The sequence below is a fragment of the Suillus paluster genome (genome assembly GCF_016628075.1).
Source record: "Suillus paluster strain FC165 chromosome Unknown EDB91scaffold_2, whole genome shotgun sequence".
Taxonomy (NCBI): domain Eukaryota; kingdom Fungi; phylum Basidiomycota; class Agaricomycetes; order Boletales; family Suillaceae; genus Suillus; species Suillus paluster.
In genome coordinates, this window is record NW_024537562.1 from 251,923 (window position 1) to 263,878 (window position 11,956).

General features: G+C 48.6%; 6 protein-coding genes across 6 annotated transcripts; 2 read left to right on the plus strand and 4 right to left on the minus strand.

Moving 5' to 3' along the window:
* Nucleotides 1–852: 852 nt before the first annotated feature.
* Nucleotides 853–1,813, minus strand: EDB91DRAFT_253076 (uncharacterized protein). Its single transcript, XM_041326606.1, has 5 exons — nucleotides 1,599–1,813; nucleotides 1,525–1,548; nucleotides 1,384–1,476; nucleotides 1,267–1,328; nucleotides 853–1,216 (listed from the first exon to the last, which is right to left on the minus strand). The coding sequence occupies exons 1-5, from the start codon at nucleotides 1,618–1,620 to the stop codon at nucleotides 1,010–1,012; spliced, it is 408 nt and encodes a 135-aa protein (XP_041183505.1). The 5' UTR covers nucleotides 1,621–1,813; the 3' UTR covers nucleotides 853–1,009.
* An 807-nt stretch (nucleotides 1,814–2,620) lies between these two features.
* EDB91DRAFT_1042472 (uncharacterized protein) lies at nucleotides 2,621–2,890 on the minus strand (the record flags this gene model as incomplete). The annotated part of the gene is made up of 2 exons (XM_041312995.1): nucleotides 2,621–2,730; nucleotides 2,779–2,890. The coding sequence occupies 2 exons, from the start codon at nucleotides 2,888–2,890 to the stop codon at nucleotides 2,621–2,623; spliced, it is 222 nt and encodes a 73-aa protein (XP_041183506.1).
* A 378-nt stretch (nucleotides 2,891–3,268) lies between these two features.
* EDB91DRAFT_1076889 (uncharacterized protein) lies at nucleotides 3,269–4,380 on the minus strand (the record flags this gene model as incomplete). The annotated part of the gene is made up of 6 exons (XM_041314899.1): nucleotides 3,269–3,490; nucleotides 3,550–3,578; nucleotides 3,915–4,029; nucleotides 4,070–4,139; nucleotides 4,238–4,289; nucleotides 4,332–4,380. 6 exons carry the CDS (start codon nucleotides 4,378–4,380, stop codon nucleotides 3,269–3,271), a joined length of 537 nt encoding a protein of 178 aa, XP_041183507.1.
* On the plus strand, nucleotides 4,199–5,996 carry EDB91DRAFT_1095634 (uncharacterized protein). The gene is made up of 7 exons (XM_041316948.1): nucleotides 4,199–4,339; nucleotides 4,406–4,687; nucleotides 4,741–4,850; nucleotides 4,898–4,973; nucleotides 5,051–5,143; nucleotides 5,192–5,263; nucleotides 5,315–5,996. The coding sequence occupies exons 2-7, from the start codon at nucleotides 4,651–4,653 to the stop codon at nucleotides 5,611–5,613; spliced, it is 687 nt and encodes a 228-aa protein (XP_041183508.1). The 5' UTR covers nucleotides 4,199–4,339; nucleotides 4,406–4,650; the 3' UTR covers nucleotides 5,614–5,996.
* A 1,996-nt stretch (nucleotides 5,997–7,992) lies between these two features.
* On the plus strand, nucleotides 7,993–11,342 carry EDB91DRAFT_1095641 (uncharacterized protein). Its single transcript, XM_041316949.1, has 9 exons — nucleotides 7,993–8,176; nucleotides 8,228–8,364; nucleotides 8,423–8,661; nucleotides 8,713–8,811; nucleotides 8,865–8,948; nucleotides 9,002–9,253; nucleotides 9,308–9,468; nucleotides 9,515–9,706; nucleotides 9,755–11,342. The coding sequence occupies exons 1-9, from the start codon at nucleotides 8,126–8,128 to the stop codon at nucleotides 11,237–11,239; spliced, it is 2,700 nt and encodes an 899-aa protein (XP_041183509.1). The 5' UTR covers nucleotides 7,993–8,125; the 3' UTR covers nucleotides 11,240–11,342.
* Nucleotides 11,343–11,473: 131 nt separating this feature from the next.
* On the minus strand, nucleotides 11,474–11,790 carry EDB91DRAFT_1233648 (uncharacterized protein; the record flags this gene model as incomplete). Its single annotated transcript, XM_041321119.1, has 2 exons — nucleotides 11,474–11,527; nucleotides 11,587–11,790. The coding sequence occupies 2 exons, from the start codon at nucleotides 11,788–11,790 to the stop codon at nucleotides 11,474–11,476; spliced, it is 258 nt and encodes an 85-aa protein (XP_041183510.1).
* Between the last annotated feature and the right edge of the window lie 166 nt (nucleotides 11,791–11,956).

Genomic DNA, 11,956 nt, shown 5'->3' on the forward strand with positions numbered 1-11,956 from the left:
GCAATTTATTTCAGAGGCCGTAGGGGAGTACTCTTGAAGACCGATATAAACGTCACTTTTTCAAGGACGCTCATTTGTTGTCTCCACCGTAGAAGGCAGAGTGGCTGGAAGACGGAGCTGCACCAAGACTGATATGCATCAGTGTCAAACCAATAACAGCGAAATCCACGGCAGCGCCCCGGGCCAGTTTGAAACCCGGTCTGAACGCTAAGAGGCCAAGATCTATAATCTGGTTATCAAACTACATTGGGGTTACAACTGATATGCGGGCCGCACTAGGCTGCAGCGCAGCGCAATAACAATTCCTGGGCACGGCGGCTTTGTGTAGATAAGCTTGACTATCGCGTGGCCATATGACACACGAGCAAGGGTCGGAAGATACAGCGGAGATTTATGGTCGGCACTCTCGCCATAAGTCCGACAGCAGATCGATCATACTTGAGGCCAAAGTCTAGTCACCGAGATGTGACGAATCCGGGAACTGGAGGTCGATCAGGGTCGATAGGAAATCATTGGCAAAGAAGAGTTTCTCTAAACTGTGAACGTTCAAAGGTTAATTTTTGTGAGTGTCGATCCAAGACATGGAACCGCAGTGCAGCAAGTACCTTCGTTGTAGTCCATCTGAGCGACGAGTTTGATATGACATAGGAAATCAGATGAATAACCGGAAGGAGCTAAGTATCATCACCGTGATCGAAAGTCAGGATAGCGGCTTCCGGTATCTTAGTAGATCTCCAGCATGGCAGGGTCTAAAGCTAATGAATAGCTGCAAAACAACATGCTAAACTCGTCTCACGTGCTATCTGGATGAGAGACGGGGTATAGATCAGCAACAAGTGCTTTGTGGTAAGCAGGGATCTCTATGTGCCGAAAATTATCAGTAAGTAAGCGAGTGTCGTCTAACTTGGATGCATCATGCAAAAATTAAATCGCGAGTAGAAACCGAGCAAAAGAGTTGAAAACACGAGGCAAAAATAATTTCAGACCCTGATGCCTCTAATGAGACAGATTAGATAAGGCGGGTGACGTGTACTAATCGAGAACGATGCAGGTACAGGAACGTCCGTTCAAGAAAGATGTGTGATGGATGGTGATGAATGAAGATGCATAAGGATGAATGCAAAGGGGGTGCGCAACTTGTAAGAAAATAGGAAAAGTGTGAACAGATGAACATAATGCAACATGAATTTGTCAAACACAGTCTCCGCAGCGGTGACTTGTACTTCAGCTTTGATTAGACCTTAATGCAGTGAGCGCGCGACTTGCCGCCGCATTTCTAGCCTGATGCTTGTGAGTCCCCGAGCCGACTCCATATGGAATTCCAGAGACTTGAAGCGGATCAGAGACGTCTGATGAGCGGATTCAAGAAAGCAAAAAACTTACTTTTGCAAGTTGAGGTCCATACATACTGGTGCGTAAGCCCCTGTCGCGTGTCGACCCAGCTCAAAGAAGAGCCCTGTCCGATGGACTGCAGATCTAAAATACACAGTAAGTCTTTTAAATCACCAAGGAAATTGCACAAACAATTGTTGAGCTCGTTCGTAGCGTCTTTCAAACATCGTCAGCTGAGGCAGAACACCGCAAGGACTGTAACAAACCATTAGCCTGATTGCGAGACATTGCGAATGCTTGAATTGATGACCATACCTGAACTTACTGGCAGTTATTATACGACTGAAACACTACGCTTCATGAGACTGTATAAACAGAGAGACGGTATTGATTGGAGGCAATGCCCGACGGAGCTGGGAGAGTAACGCTTTCATGATCGCGGCGTTGAGGAGAATAATACGCGGTAAACCGAAATTTCCCAAGATGCATGAAATAGGGCGCGCTGCATGCAATGTCGATCGACTCAGTGAGAAGAAGCGAGGGGCTAGATGACATGTGCCCCTCATGTATCTTGGGCAGTGGATCGTTCCAAGGGCTTTAGAACCCAGCTCGGAATGAAGGATACACATTCACTCTTGGACCGGGAGAAGCTCGAGAAATACTGTGGGGCGTAGTCAATCATAAACTGGAGCAACATAGTCTATATCCCAGAGATCTAGACTGCCCTTACGAACCGGTGATAGGTCAGTTGATCCCGTTCGGCGCGACGGTGTTGGAAGACCTAACCAGGAACCTGTGCGATTGGATCTGTCGTCAAAACTCTTGCGCATTTAAGTTACGCCTGTAAGTCACAGTGAGTGCTCAGGGTGCAGTGACGAGATCAAAAAATGGCAACAGGCAGACGTGCGCTCCCTGTACTGCGGTAAGCAGACATGTGGAATACGCATTTATGTCTTTATAACGATTACACGTTGTTGCACATAAGTTTGGTACGGACACAGGAAGCGAGCCACGGCGGTGGTTCTCGACCAACCTGAAGCCGAGGAGCAGCACAGCCACACGTGTTCCATCACGGACCCCATCATATAGGTATTTCAATTCATTGTAAACTCTGATAGCACCTCGATGACTACAAGGAAACATAGCACCAGCAGGGGATTATGCTGGAAAGGAAAATACAACTATGTAAGCAAATTATCAGGCAAAGCCAGAACAGCATTGGAGATGAGAAGGGAAGATGACGGCATAGCAGCGAAAGCAATTACGATAGGAAAGCAACGATATAAATTTAATGGCCAACTCCTGGTTGCATTAGGGCGTGCAGGGCTCTCTGGCAAGCAAGTTCTGTGGCAGACGCTTTGGTTGCCCCCTCACCTCGGCCATATTCAACATTTCGGACTAAAAAATCAATTAGGTATGCATCAAGAAGCAGCTAAAAAAACTGACAGAGGACGACTACGGTCCACCGTGGCGCGTGCTCGGGACCGGTTGCTGACTTTAACAACTGGAGGTCTCGCGTAGATCTGAACCTATGTTGCAGGTAATTGTTCAACTGCATGCAGTGGTCTATGAAAAGAACATCAAAAGGCGTCATACACGGAAGATAAATGGACACACGAGCGGCAGGTTGGACTTGCCCGCTCTGTTGGCTAAGAGTGACATGCTCCTCGTGTGCATGATAGGCGTTATACCCCTCCCCTCGAACATTCCCGTGTTGTTGGCCGTTCCAGCGGCTCCCACCGTTGCGGGAATTCTGATTCTGGCCATGGGGGTAACGCGACATGGTGATCAATACTTCGGACTTGAGCTCGTAGCGAATCAATCCGCCACTTTATTCTTCTTTTTTATATCGATGGGGCATATACAGCAATTACTTACATCGCAGCCAAAGGTACTTCACAGGCAATGATCTCCGCAGTCGGAAAACCAGAGTTGCTCACTTCGAGTCTTCCGCAGGTGCAGGATCATACAAAGGAACGGCATGCATTGTATCCTGTGGAGCACTCTGAGGCGGGCTCTGTTGATCATACCTGTTCTCGGGGTTGTTATTGTTGTGACTGGCGGGTCGAGCGATGCCGGAGGAAAGCGGTAAATGGTCATTAGGCTTCCCGAGTCTTACTCTGTATCCGTGCTTCACAGCTAGCCAACGGCCAGTGTACTAGGGAATCGTTGATCATTGGGTGAAGCGGTACAGCAGGAGTACTTGGTCGTTATTACATGTGCATTGTCTGTTGGCCAGACGGTTGCTGCATAAGTGGGACTATTATTAGCAACGCAGTAGGTTACATGAAGCCCAAACCTGAGACACTGGCAGCAGATACAGGCCGCAGTTAGCCATCCCTTAGTCAAACATATGGAAGGAAGACAGTCGTCCTCGTATATGGCATGCAGTATGTGTTGTGACTTGCAACAGCATTGGCCTAGACAGAAGTACAAGACCCGACGAACGAAGAGATATTAGACGAGTTGCTGGGAACATGGACTACAATGTCGACGATCCTTGGGACGACTCGGAACACTGGTAGGCGTCCATACCGACCACACGCAAGAAAGGACAAATGGGAAAATGTGCCTTCACGTACACGGAGCGCCCCGCGATACTTGGATATCGGATTCGTAGGCGAATTTGGGTCTTTGTCGTCTTATTAGCGACTGCTGGACGAGTCTGGGCCCGCCCAATCCAAAGGTTGATGATTTCTATGGCAAGAGGTTTCATGAGCTCTCACGCATTAAAAACTTGCTTAATTGAAGCTCTCCCCGGCAGCTGAGAGTCCGAGACGGGTTTTATCTTCCCTCCATGCTGAGCGCTGAGAACATACTTCAATTAACACATCCACATGATCACTAGCGGGATACAATGATACCTAGAATTAATTCCGTGTCTGCCATTCAATCGCGCACGTACCGATCTTTCGGGTATCGTTCCTGCGAAGAGGACGTAGCTCTCGCTAGTACTGCTGCCGTGACAAGCAGTGTTCGTGACAGGGGGTGACACATACCAAGTATTGTCAGTGACTCCACGTTCATGATCAGGAGCATTATCACCATTATCGCTAAAATTTGTTCCTGATAGATTGATATCGAGGCTATGCAGGGTCAAGGGCCACTGAGCAACTGGGCAAGTTCCTACCGCTTCAATTTAATCCGAGAGCTTCAAGTCCCATATCGGACGCTTTGTGGTTCAGGCCCACTGATTTTGTTCCTGTCGAGGAAGTCGACGGACTCCGAAAAGCGAGTTGGCCAGTATAAGATTCAACCTTCGCTAGGATCCTGCCTACCTCCCACTGTCCCTACCTCCCTCTTGAGACTTTTTTCAAGATGACACTCTTCTCCGTGGTTCGTATTAGCATTTTCTGTAGGTTCTCATTTTTTTTAGTTAGAAGCTGACGTTCTAATGTGTTTATCTAGCACTCTCCATCATTTTCTCCCTCATTGAAATAGGCCTGAACGCCTACTTCATCTCGTTGACGGAGCCGCTTTATTTCATTTTCAGTGCTTTAGGCGTCGCAACCTGCGCTGTTGACGATTATTACCGTTCCAATCATGTGAGTATGCCATCGTCTAGTCACTTTCATTGGTCTCAGTTGTCCACAGGTTGATTGTTGATTTCATTGCGACGTGGGGCTTTCACCTCCATGATTGTTGTCGAACTTGTGTGGCTCTGTACGCAGTTATATTTGGAGATGATGTGTATTGGTCTAATCCTTCTGATGTGTAGTCATCCTTTGGGTTCTGTGGGTCGCCACTGCTGGCGAAGCTACCTATGCCTTTAACTATTACTTCCCTCGGGGTTGTATTTATGCAACCTACGGTGCGCAAATTTCAGACATCATTTTGTATCATGCTCAGTGATCACCAGATCCCACCTACAATACGTATTGCATGGAGGTGCAGGCAGTGCAGGCCTTCGCATTCCTCAACTTCATCATGTGTAAGTTTTTCGAGATTTAGGTCAAGCGTTTACTAAAGAATGTCATTTCAGTGCTTTTCTACACTTGCACACTGCTGGTGTTGTCCATCATTGCAGCCAATAACGGCAGGTCTGTCTGGACGTCCTCTGTCAAGGCGTCCGCGTTCTTTGCGAGTTCTGGGCCCGTTCAACAGGTTCCTTTGACCCAGTACTCGGGCGTTCCGATTCCTACCGCAGGGTACACTGGAACCCCTGTTCAACAGCCAGGCAATTATACTAGTTATAGTGGCACGCCTGCCCAATCACTCTACAAGCAGCCTCAGCAGTTCCAGCCAGTGCATGATGACCAGAAACAAGGCATTCCTGTTTAACATGCATCACGACTGTTCGTAATGTGGATGATCTGCCCAGAGGTGCTGAATCCCATTTATGTCTTCCCTATCTATCGACAGCATTGATGGATGTCATTCTTACGGATCTATATATCTATCCGAGACTAATACGCATTAAATTATGATACCCCCAAGAACATTTTGCAATCCTGGGTGATGTGATATTGCCAAGTTGTCGATGGGAATCGCGGGCGATCCCCATAATATCATACAATTGCTTTGTGGCTGTCCTAGTGAGCACAATAGCCAAACAGTACTAGTAGCTACAGTATTCCCGCTACCTGGTAGGTTATGTCTTTATGTGGTGATTTGCACGAGATCCCTCTTCGGAGAGTTGCTTAATCGTACTCCGGAATTCGGATAGAATTTGAAAATGGTTCGTCCAAGGTTCGTCTCTTGTGATTCAAATCTGTTGGAAATTTCGCTCCTCGGTTGCAACCACGTGACGTTTAGACACCTTGAGACTACCATTGAACCTGAATTTCACTCCGCATGCCGTTGAAATGACGTTGGAACCCCTTGCGACCCGCTTGAAGCAACAATTTATACCCAAAACTCTTTTATTGCAACGTACTGTCCCTTTGTGTATGCAGGGCAACCAAGGATTGCGCGTGACAGACCGCCACAGGCGCAGAGTTAGGCTCAGTTAGCAACCTCACCTGTTTGGACTGTGAGGCGTGACATGTGAACAAGTTAAGTGTTTTTCAGTGCCCATGATATGTGGAGTGCGTTGACTCAACCTTGGTTTTGCGGAGGAGCAGGATTTCAACAGAAAAAAATTGTGTTTATGTGACATTGTACACTAGCAACGCAACCAAGGCCCCTGTGACGCGTTACGGTTGCCTCCATACACAAAGGGACAGTACTTATTCAATAGCAGTTCGTCTTGAGGTTTTGCAACCCCTGTTGGAGTCCGAGACGTACGAGCCAGTGACGACCGCGGAAGAGTAGGATACGAGCGTAACCGAAAAGGGCTCGAGCGATCGACGCTTTGACTTCGGCTCCAGCTCGTCCATATTGCAATGTCTCATTTGCTACGATACGTATATTTTCATCTCTATGCTAACTTACCAAAAGACCCGGCGTTTACATTCGTACGAACGTCTCAGCTCCTTCAGAGACTGAGATGTAAGCCCCAGTTATTTTTCCTTCACTTTACATTGCTAACGAGTCGTAGATACATTGTTTTCTATCAGGTACATGACTCGTACAATGAGCTCCTTTAGAGACTGAGGTATACATTGTTTTCTATCAGCGTCCCGTCCCATCCCGCTCGTTACTATTCACCCTTGAAACCCAAATAAGAAATTTACGACATCCACGGCGAATCTTTACGCTTTGATGACGGATTTTCCGTTCGTTGTGTGATGTCGGCGCGATCTCACCACATTGTTCTGGGTCGGGACCGACTTGCTTACTGTCGGGATGCGGTCAGTCGTCAGGGTTCGACGATTCCTTTGTCGGGACTAAGGAGGTGTGTGGGCCTTTGTAATGAAGATCCCGTTTGACTGACAGCTTGGTGTAGTACAGAAGGCGACATCTTTGAATTGGTTGATTCTTCCAGTTTCCTCACCGAGGCTGATACTGAGTATTGTGATGAAGATCGAAATATCCGAATGTTTGTTCGAGATTCATTCAGTGTCGGCGGATCTACTCTGTTCGATGTCTCTGATCATTCCGATGCTCGCTCTCGTGTTTTCTAAATTCTCCTCCACTTTTTATTCGCAGGGGCGGCGTCCGTCTGAAGGCTTGTTCAAATCTCGCTGCTCTTTCATTATCTCTCAGGAGCTTGTGTCCTTCAAATATGTTCTGCTCGATGTGCCCCCGCTTGTGGCCGGCTTCCAAGTGAGTTCACTACCAAGTATGATATGATTGGTTATGCGCTTGACATGATCTTGAAAGACCATGGTCAGGCCTAGGCTTGGCAACTTACGAAACGATTACGGCACTCTTTACCTATAGAACTTGTGCAGGATCTGCCGTTGTTACATGGACTACATGAGCAGCTTTACGGTGTTATATCGTATTGGTAGTCGTGCTCTGCCAGTGACCCACTGAGCAAGTGTGACACATACAACATTTGTGCGCAAATCTGCAGGTATGCCACGACACAGTCTAGTAGCTGTATATACAGTCAGCACACCCATGTCTAAATCTTGATATGACGATCCACAGGGAGCAGAAGTCGAGGGGGTGTGTTACAGTGAGGGTCTGACAGAACGAATACAGCGGGGAGAAGGAGAAGATTGGGATGTGCTGTAGTAGGAGATTCATTTATATGTAACGTGGTCGGTATTAGTGCCACGGTGTCGTAGTAGAAGGCGTGTAATTTATAAACGTGTCCGAGTCGCGACCAAGTCTACAATTGCAATTGAGTGTACTGCGGCCAAGACACCTCAAACACGAAACGTTTCACTTTGCTTCCTTGCTTATATCGTCACTCGAGGTTGGCGACCACTGAAGTACCGACGATTGATTCAGCCTCTCACAAATGTCTGAGGATGATGATCGCGCCGCGAAGGCCGCTCGGGCAAAGGCCTTGGTTCGTATCCTCGCAATGTTACTTATTTCATCGGCTCACATTTCTTTGTAGCTCAACCGGAAGCGACAGCAGAAGAAGACTGCTGGCAGCGGCTCGTTGGCAAGTCCATCTCCGTCAAGATCATTCACTCCAGCTCCCCAGGAGTCTGCACCCTCCACGGAAGACACCAAGAATGATGTTGCTGACCTGTATGTCTACCATCTCTGACCCATTTGTCGCGTTAAAACTAATTTCATTATTCATCAGCTTCACACCGGCAGATTCTGACGTGAACTGGATAGAGTCTCTGTCCAGAGTAGACGTCCCGCACTCGGTGGCTTCCGACGCTATGCCAACAAATCCGCGTACTTCATCAGTTATTTCTGGGAAGCAAGATGAGGAGTTGCGGTCTCAGTTGACGTCCCTGCAGAAGACGGTGACCTCTGTTCAAAATGAGAATAGCAGCCTACGGAGTTCGTTAAGTCGCCTAGAAGCACTTGAGACAGGCATGCCAGTCCATTCCTTTGATGCCGGTTGGGTCTCATACGTTGTCACAGGCACTAAGGCCCAGCTAAAGAAGCTCGACGAAGAAAGGAACGCACTTCAGCTTCATCTTCAGCAGGAACAGCAGCGTGCTCAAGATGCGTTGCAGGCGTGTAGAGGCGGCTGCCCAACAGAAGCGGTTATTGGAGGACACGCACCGTTCAAGGTCAGGCAGAGCTTCTGCAATTGAAATTGCAGGCCGACGAGCTTCGACGAAGTCATGCAGAGGTTCAGGCTGAGAATGCACAAAGTACGTCGAGTCGGATGGCTCCTCATCCAACACGCTTATTTATAGTGACACAGTCAGTGAACGTCACGCAGGGGAACTCGACGATCACCGACGCATAGCGAATTCTCACAAGGAAGAGGCCAAGAAGCTTTCGGACCAGCTCAGCGCAGCGCGCGTTGAAATACAGGACCTTCACTCTAAAGAGGCGGAGTCCACTAAACGTCAGAACGAGCAGGATGAAAACCATCAGAAGACTATTTCCCTCCTTGTTTCAGAAAAGACATCATTACTGGCGTCAGTTGTTCGCCTTGAGGAGCTCGAGACCGGTATGTTGATCATTTCGATGGTTTCATTCTCGCCCAACTGATGATTTATACTAGAGACACAAGAGAAGGGTGAATTACTCCAGGCTGAACGCAATAAATCACAGTCGCTCGACGAACGCGTCCAAGAACTGGAGAGCAGTTCCTCTAAGCTCAACATGCAGCTACAAGAAGCCCTCGTACGGGAAAGAGACCTGACTGAAAAGTCCCGGGACCAAGTGAGCAATTTAGTTCTGACACGAATACCCCCTCACCTTGTATCAGGAGAGAGAACTACAGCTTCTCAATGCTTCTCTGGAGGAAGTGAGGTCTGCGTCTGAGCAGCGTCAACAGCGTGTTCGCGAACTCGAGGAGCAAATCGAAAGCGACGATCGTGCCGAACAGCTGGAGGAGTCACTCAAGAACACTCAGGATCGCGCCGAAGAGCTTGAGTTTCAGCTCGCTAAGCTCAAGCAGGTATGTAGCTGTTTACCTATCCGTCTGCTTGTGCTTACAAACAAGTAGACTCTCGCAAGTACAAAACACGAGAAGGATGAGATACAATCTCAGCTTCAGTTGCGGACTGATGCCGAAGCTGAGTGGAAGGCTAAGCACGCAGGTCTCGAGGAGCAACACTCTTCCCTCCAGGAGCATATCCACTCTGCCAACCAGGATCGTGATGCGTTGCTTGAAGAGCGCGCGTCACTCCAGTCTCAGGTCAACTTCAACCAAGGCGCGGTTAAGCAGCTTCAGCAAAAGCTTGGTGAGGTTGCGTCGGAGTTATCGTCGAGCGACCGTGCCCTCCAGAATGCTCATGGCGACCTAAGAGCTGCCATTCGGCGAGCTGAAGAAGCCGAAAGGACACAGAAAGATCTGCAGACAGAGGGTACAAGGTTGATGCAGTCTCTGGATGAGATGCGACCCAAGTTTGTGGAGCTTACTTCCACCAAAATGGAGTTGATGGAACGAATCGACAAGCTTGAGCATGAAATGAATTCACGAGATACTTTTATCTCCAAGCTCGAACTCGCGCTTAACGAGGCGATGGAGCGGGAGGCCGAGGCAGCCAAGGCTCATAAAGAGTCGGGAACGTCGCAGGAGAAGGACAAAGTCTCGCTGCAACAAGCGATCGTTGAGCTACAGCAGGGCTATGCCGAGCTGCAGGCTGAACTAGAGTCATCGCAAGCGGCAGTGCTCACTTTGGAGGGGGACCGTACGCAGCTGCGGCAAATCGAGGCACGTCAGCTAGAAATCATTGACCGCCTCTCCGTGGAATCCGACCAGCATTCGCAAGCAATGTCCCGTTTGGAGTCGGACCTTCGGTCATACAGGAACCTTGAAGAGGAACTTGAACGATCCAACTACGAAAATGAAGCTCTTCAGGCGGAGTTGAGCGCTAAAAATGATGAGATAGAGCACCTCCGAACCTCTTCATCTGACGAGGATGCTCCTCGTTCACTGGATGACGAGATGCTTGGTGCACTCAGAGTCCAACATGCTATGGATCTTTCCAATGCCCACTCCCAAATTCGTGCCTTGGAGACCACCGTCTTCGAAGCTCAGGCGAAATCTCATAATCTGCAGAAGCAAATCAACATTTTAGAAGACCAGCTCGCACAACAGCGCTCCACGTCCAGAGCAACCTCTAGAGCGTTTTCTCCTGGATTGCCGGGCAGACCCTCCAGTCGTAACCTTAATAATACGGATCTACGACGTGGGTCTTTCACCCACAAACCAAGTAATCTTGCCCCGCCATCCCCACGGACTGTTTTCGACGTCGGACTCTCAGCCGAAACTCGCCACAAGCGTCAAGTCAGCCTTGGCATGTTAAAAGCGCGTATTGATAGCGAGGTGGCGGCCTCAGCTGGTGGTTATCCTTTGTCACGACAGCTTTCTCCTGTTCCGCAAGGCAACGAAGATGCAGAGCACATACACCGGCGACCACAGTTCATGGATGAGTCTCATATATTCTGGTGTCATTCGTGTCGTGGAGATTTAGTTATTCTATGATATCCCCCCTGTTATTTCGTTTACATCTTACACATCTGGATCACAAGTTCGACTGCCAAGTGTGCACGTGTGTTGAAGATCGTCATATGCTGGCATTCGCTGCATCTGAATCTTATCTGGACCGCAAGGCGAGCGCGTGTACAAGTTCAAACTGAAGATGGTCATATGCAAGACGTGAGGACAAAGCGACATAAAAAAAACCCCGATAAGCGAGTGCAATAGTACTAAGTAGTTTCATAAAAAGCCATCCTGTCTTGTCCGAAGGTCGTGAAGCTTATGAAGCAAAGACTGGCGATGCAACAACAATTATAAGCGGATAATCTCAAAAAAAGCATGATCGAACTCACTTCAACTTCCTCGGGCCGAAGCGTCCCCCTCTTCCGTTCCTCTTCCACACCCTTTTCGATGCTCTCCAGAATATCATGAATAAGCTCGCGATAATCCACGCCAAAGAAATGCGTCAATTTAGCAGCTCTTCGCCTGCGCAACTGGAAATCAGATAATTCTGGCCTAGACGAGGGCATGGTCATCTCGTTTGCTATTGACGTCATGGATGTCCGCGCCGGTAACGAGAGTCTACGTTCAGACTTGTGTGAATATGACGAGCCGGAAATTCTACGGGAGTCTAGTAGGGGCTGTGGGTCCTCGATGGGAGATTCCAGCAGATCACCGTGGATGAACCGATGAAGCTCCGCAAGAGACGCCCTATCATCCTGT

Coding starts and splice junctions, on each gene's coding strand:
- EDB91DRAFT_253076 (XM_041326606.1), bottom strand. CDS start 1,620: ATGTCTCGCAATCAGGCTAATG. Junction 1,477..1,524: donor TACGAACGAGCTCAACAATT/GTTTGTGCAATT, acceptor TGTGTATTTTAG/ATCTGCAGTCCATCGGACAG. Junction 1,329..1,383: donor ATGGACCTCAACTTGCAAAA/GTAAGTTTTTTG, acceptor ATCCGCTTCAAG/TCTCTGGAATTCCATATGGA.
- EDB91DRAFT_1095641 (XM_041316949.1), top strand. CDS start 8,126: ATGTCTGAGGATGATGATCGCGCCGCGAAGGCCGCTCGGGCAAAGGCC. Junction 8,662..8,712: donor CCTAGAAGCACTTGAGACAG/GCATGCCAGTCC, acceptor ACGTTGTCACAG/GCACTAAGGCCCAGCTAAAG. Junction 9,254..9,307: donor CCTTGAGGAGCTCGAGACCG/GTATGTTGATCA, acceptor GATTTATACTAG/AGACACAAGAGAAGGGTGAA.
- EDB91DRAFT_1095634 (XM_041316948.1), top strand. CDS start 4,651: ATGACACTCTTCTCCGTGGTTCGTATTAGCATTTTCT. Junction 4,851..4,897: donor TAGGCGTCGCAACCTGCGCT/GTTGACGATTAT, acceptor GCCATCGTCTAG/TCACTTTCATTGGTCTCAGT. Junction 5,144..5,191: donor TTGTATTTATGCAACCTACG/GTGCGCAAATTT, acceptor AGTGATCACCAG/ATCCCACCTACAATACGTAT.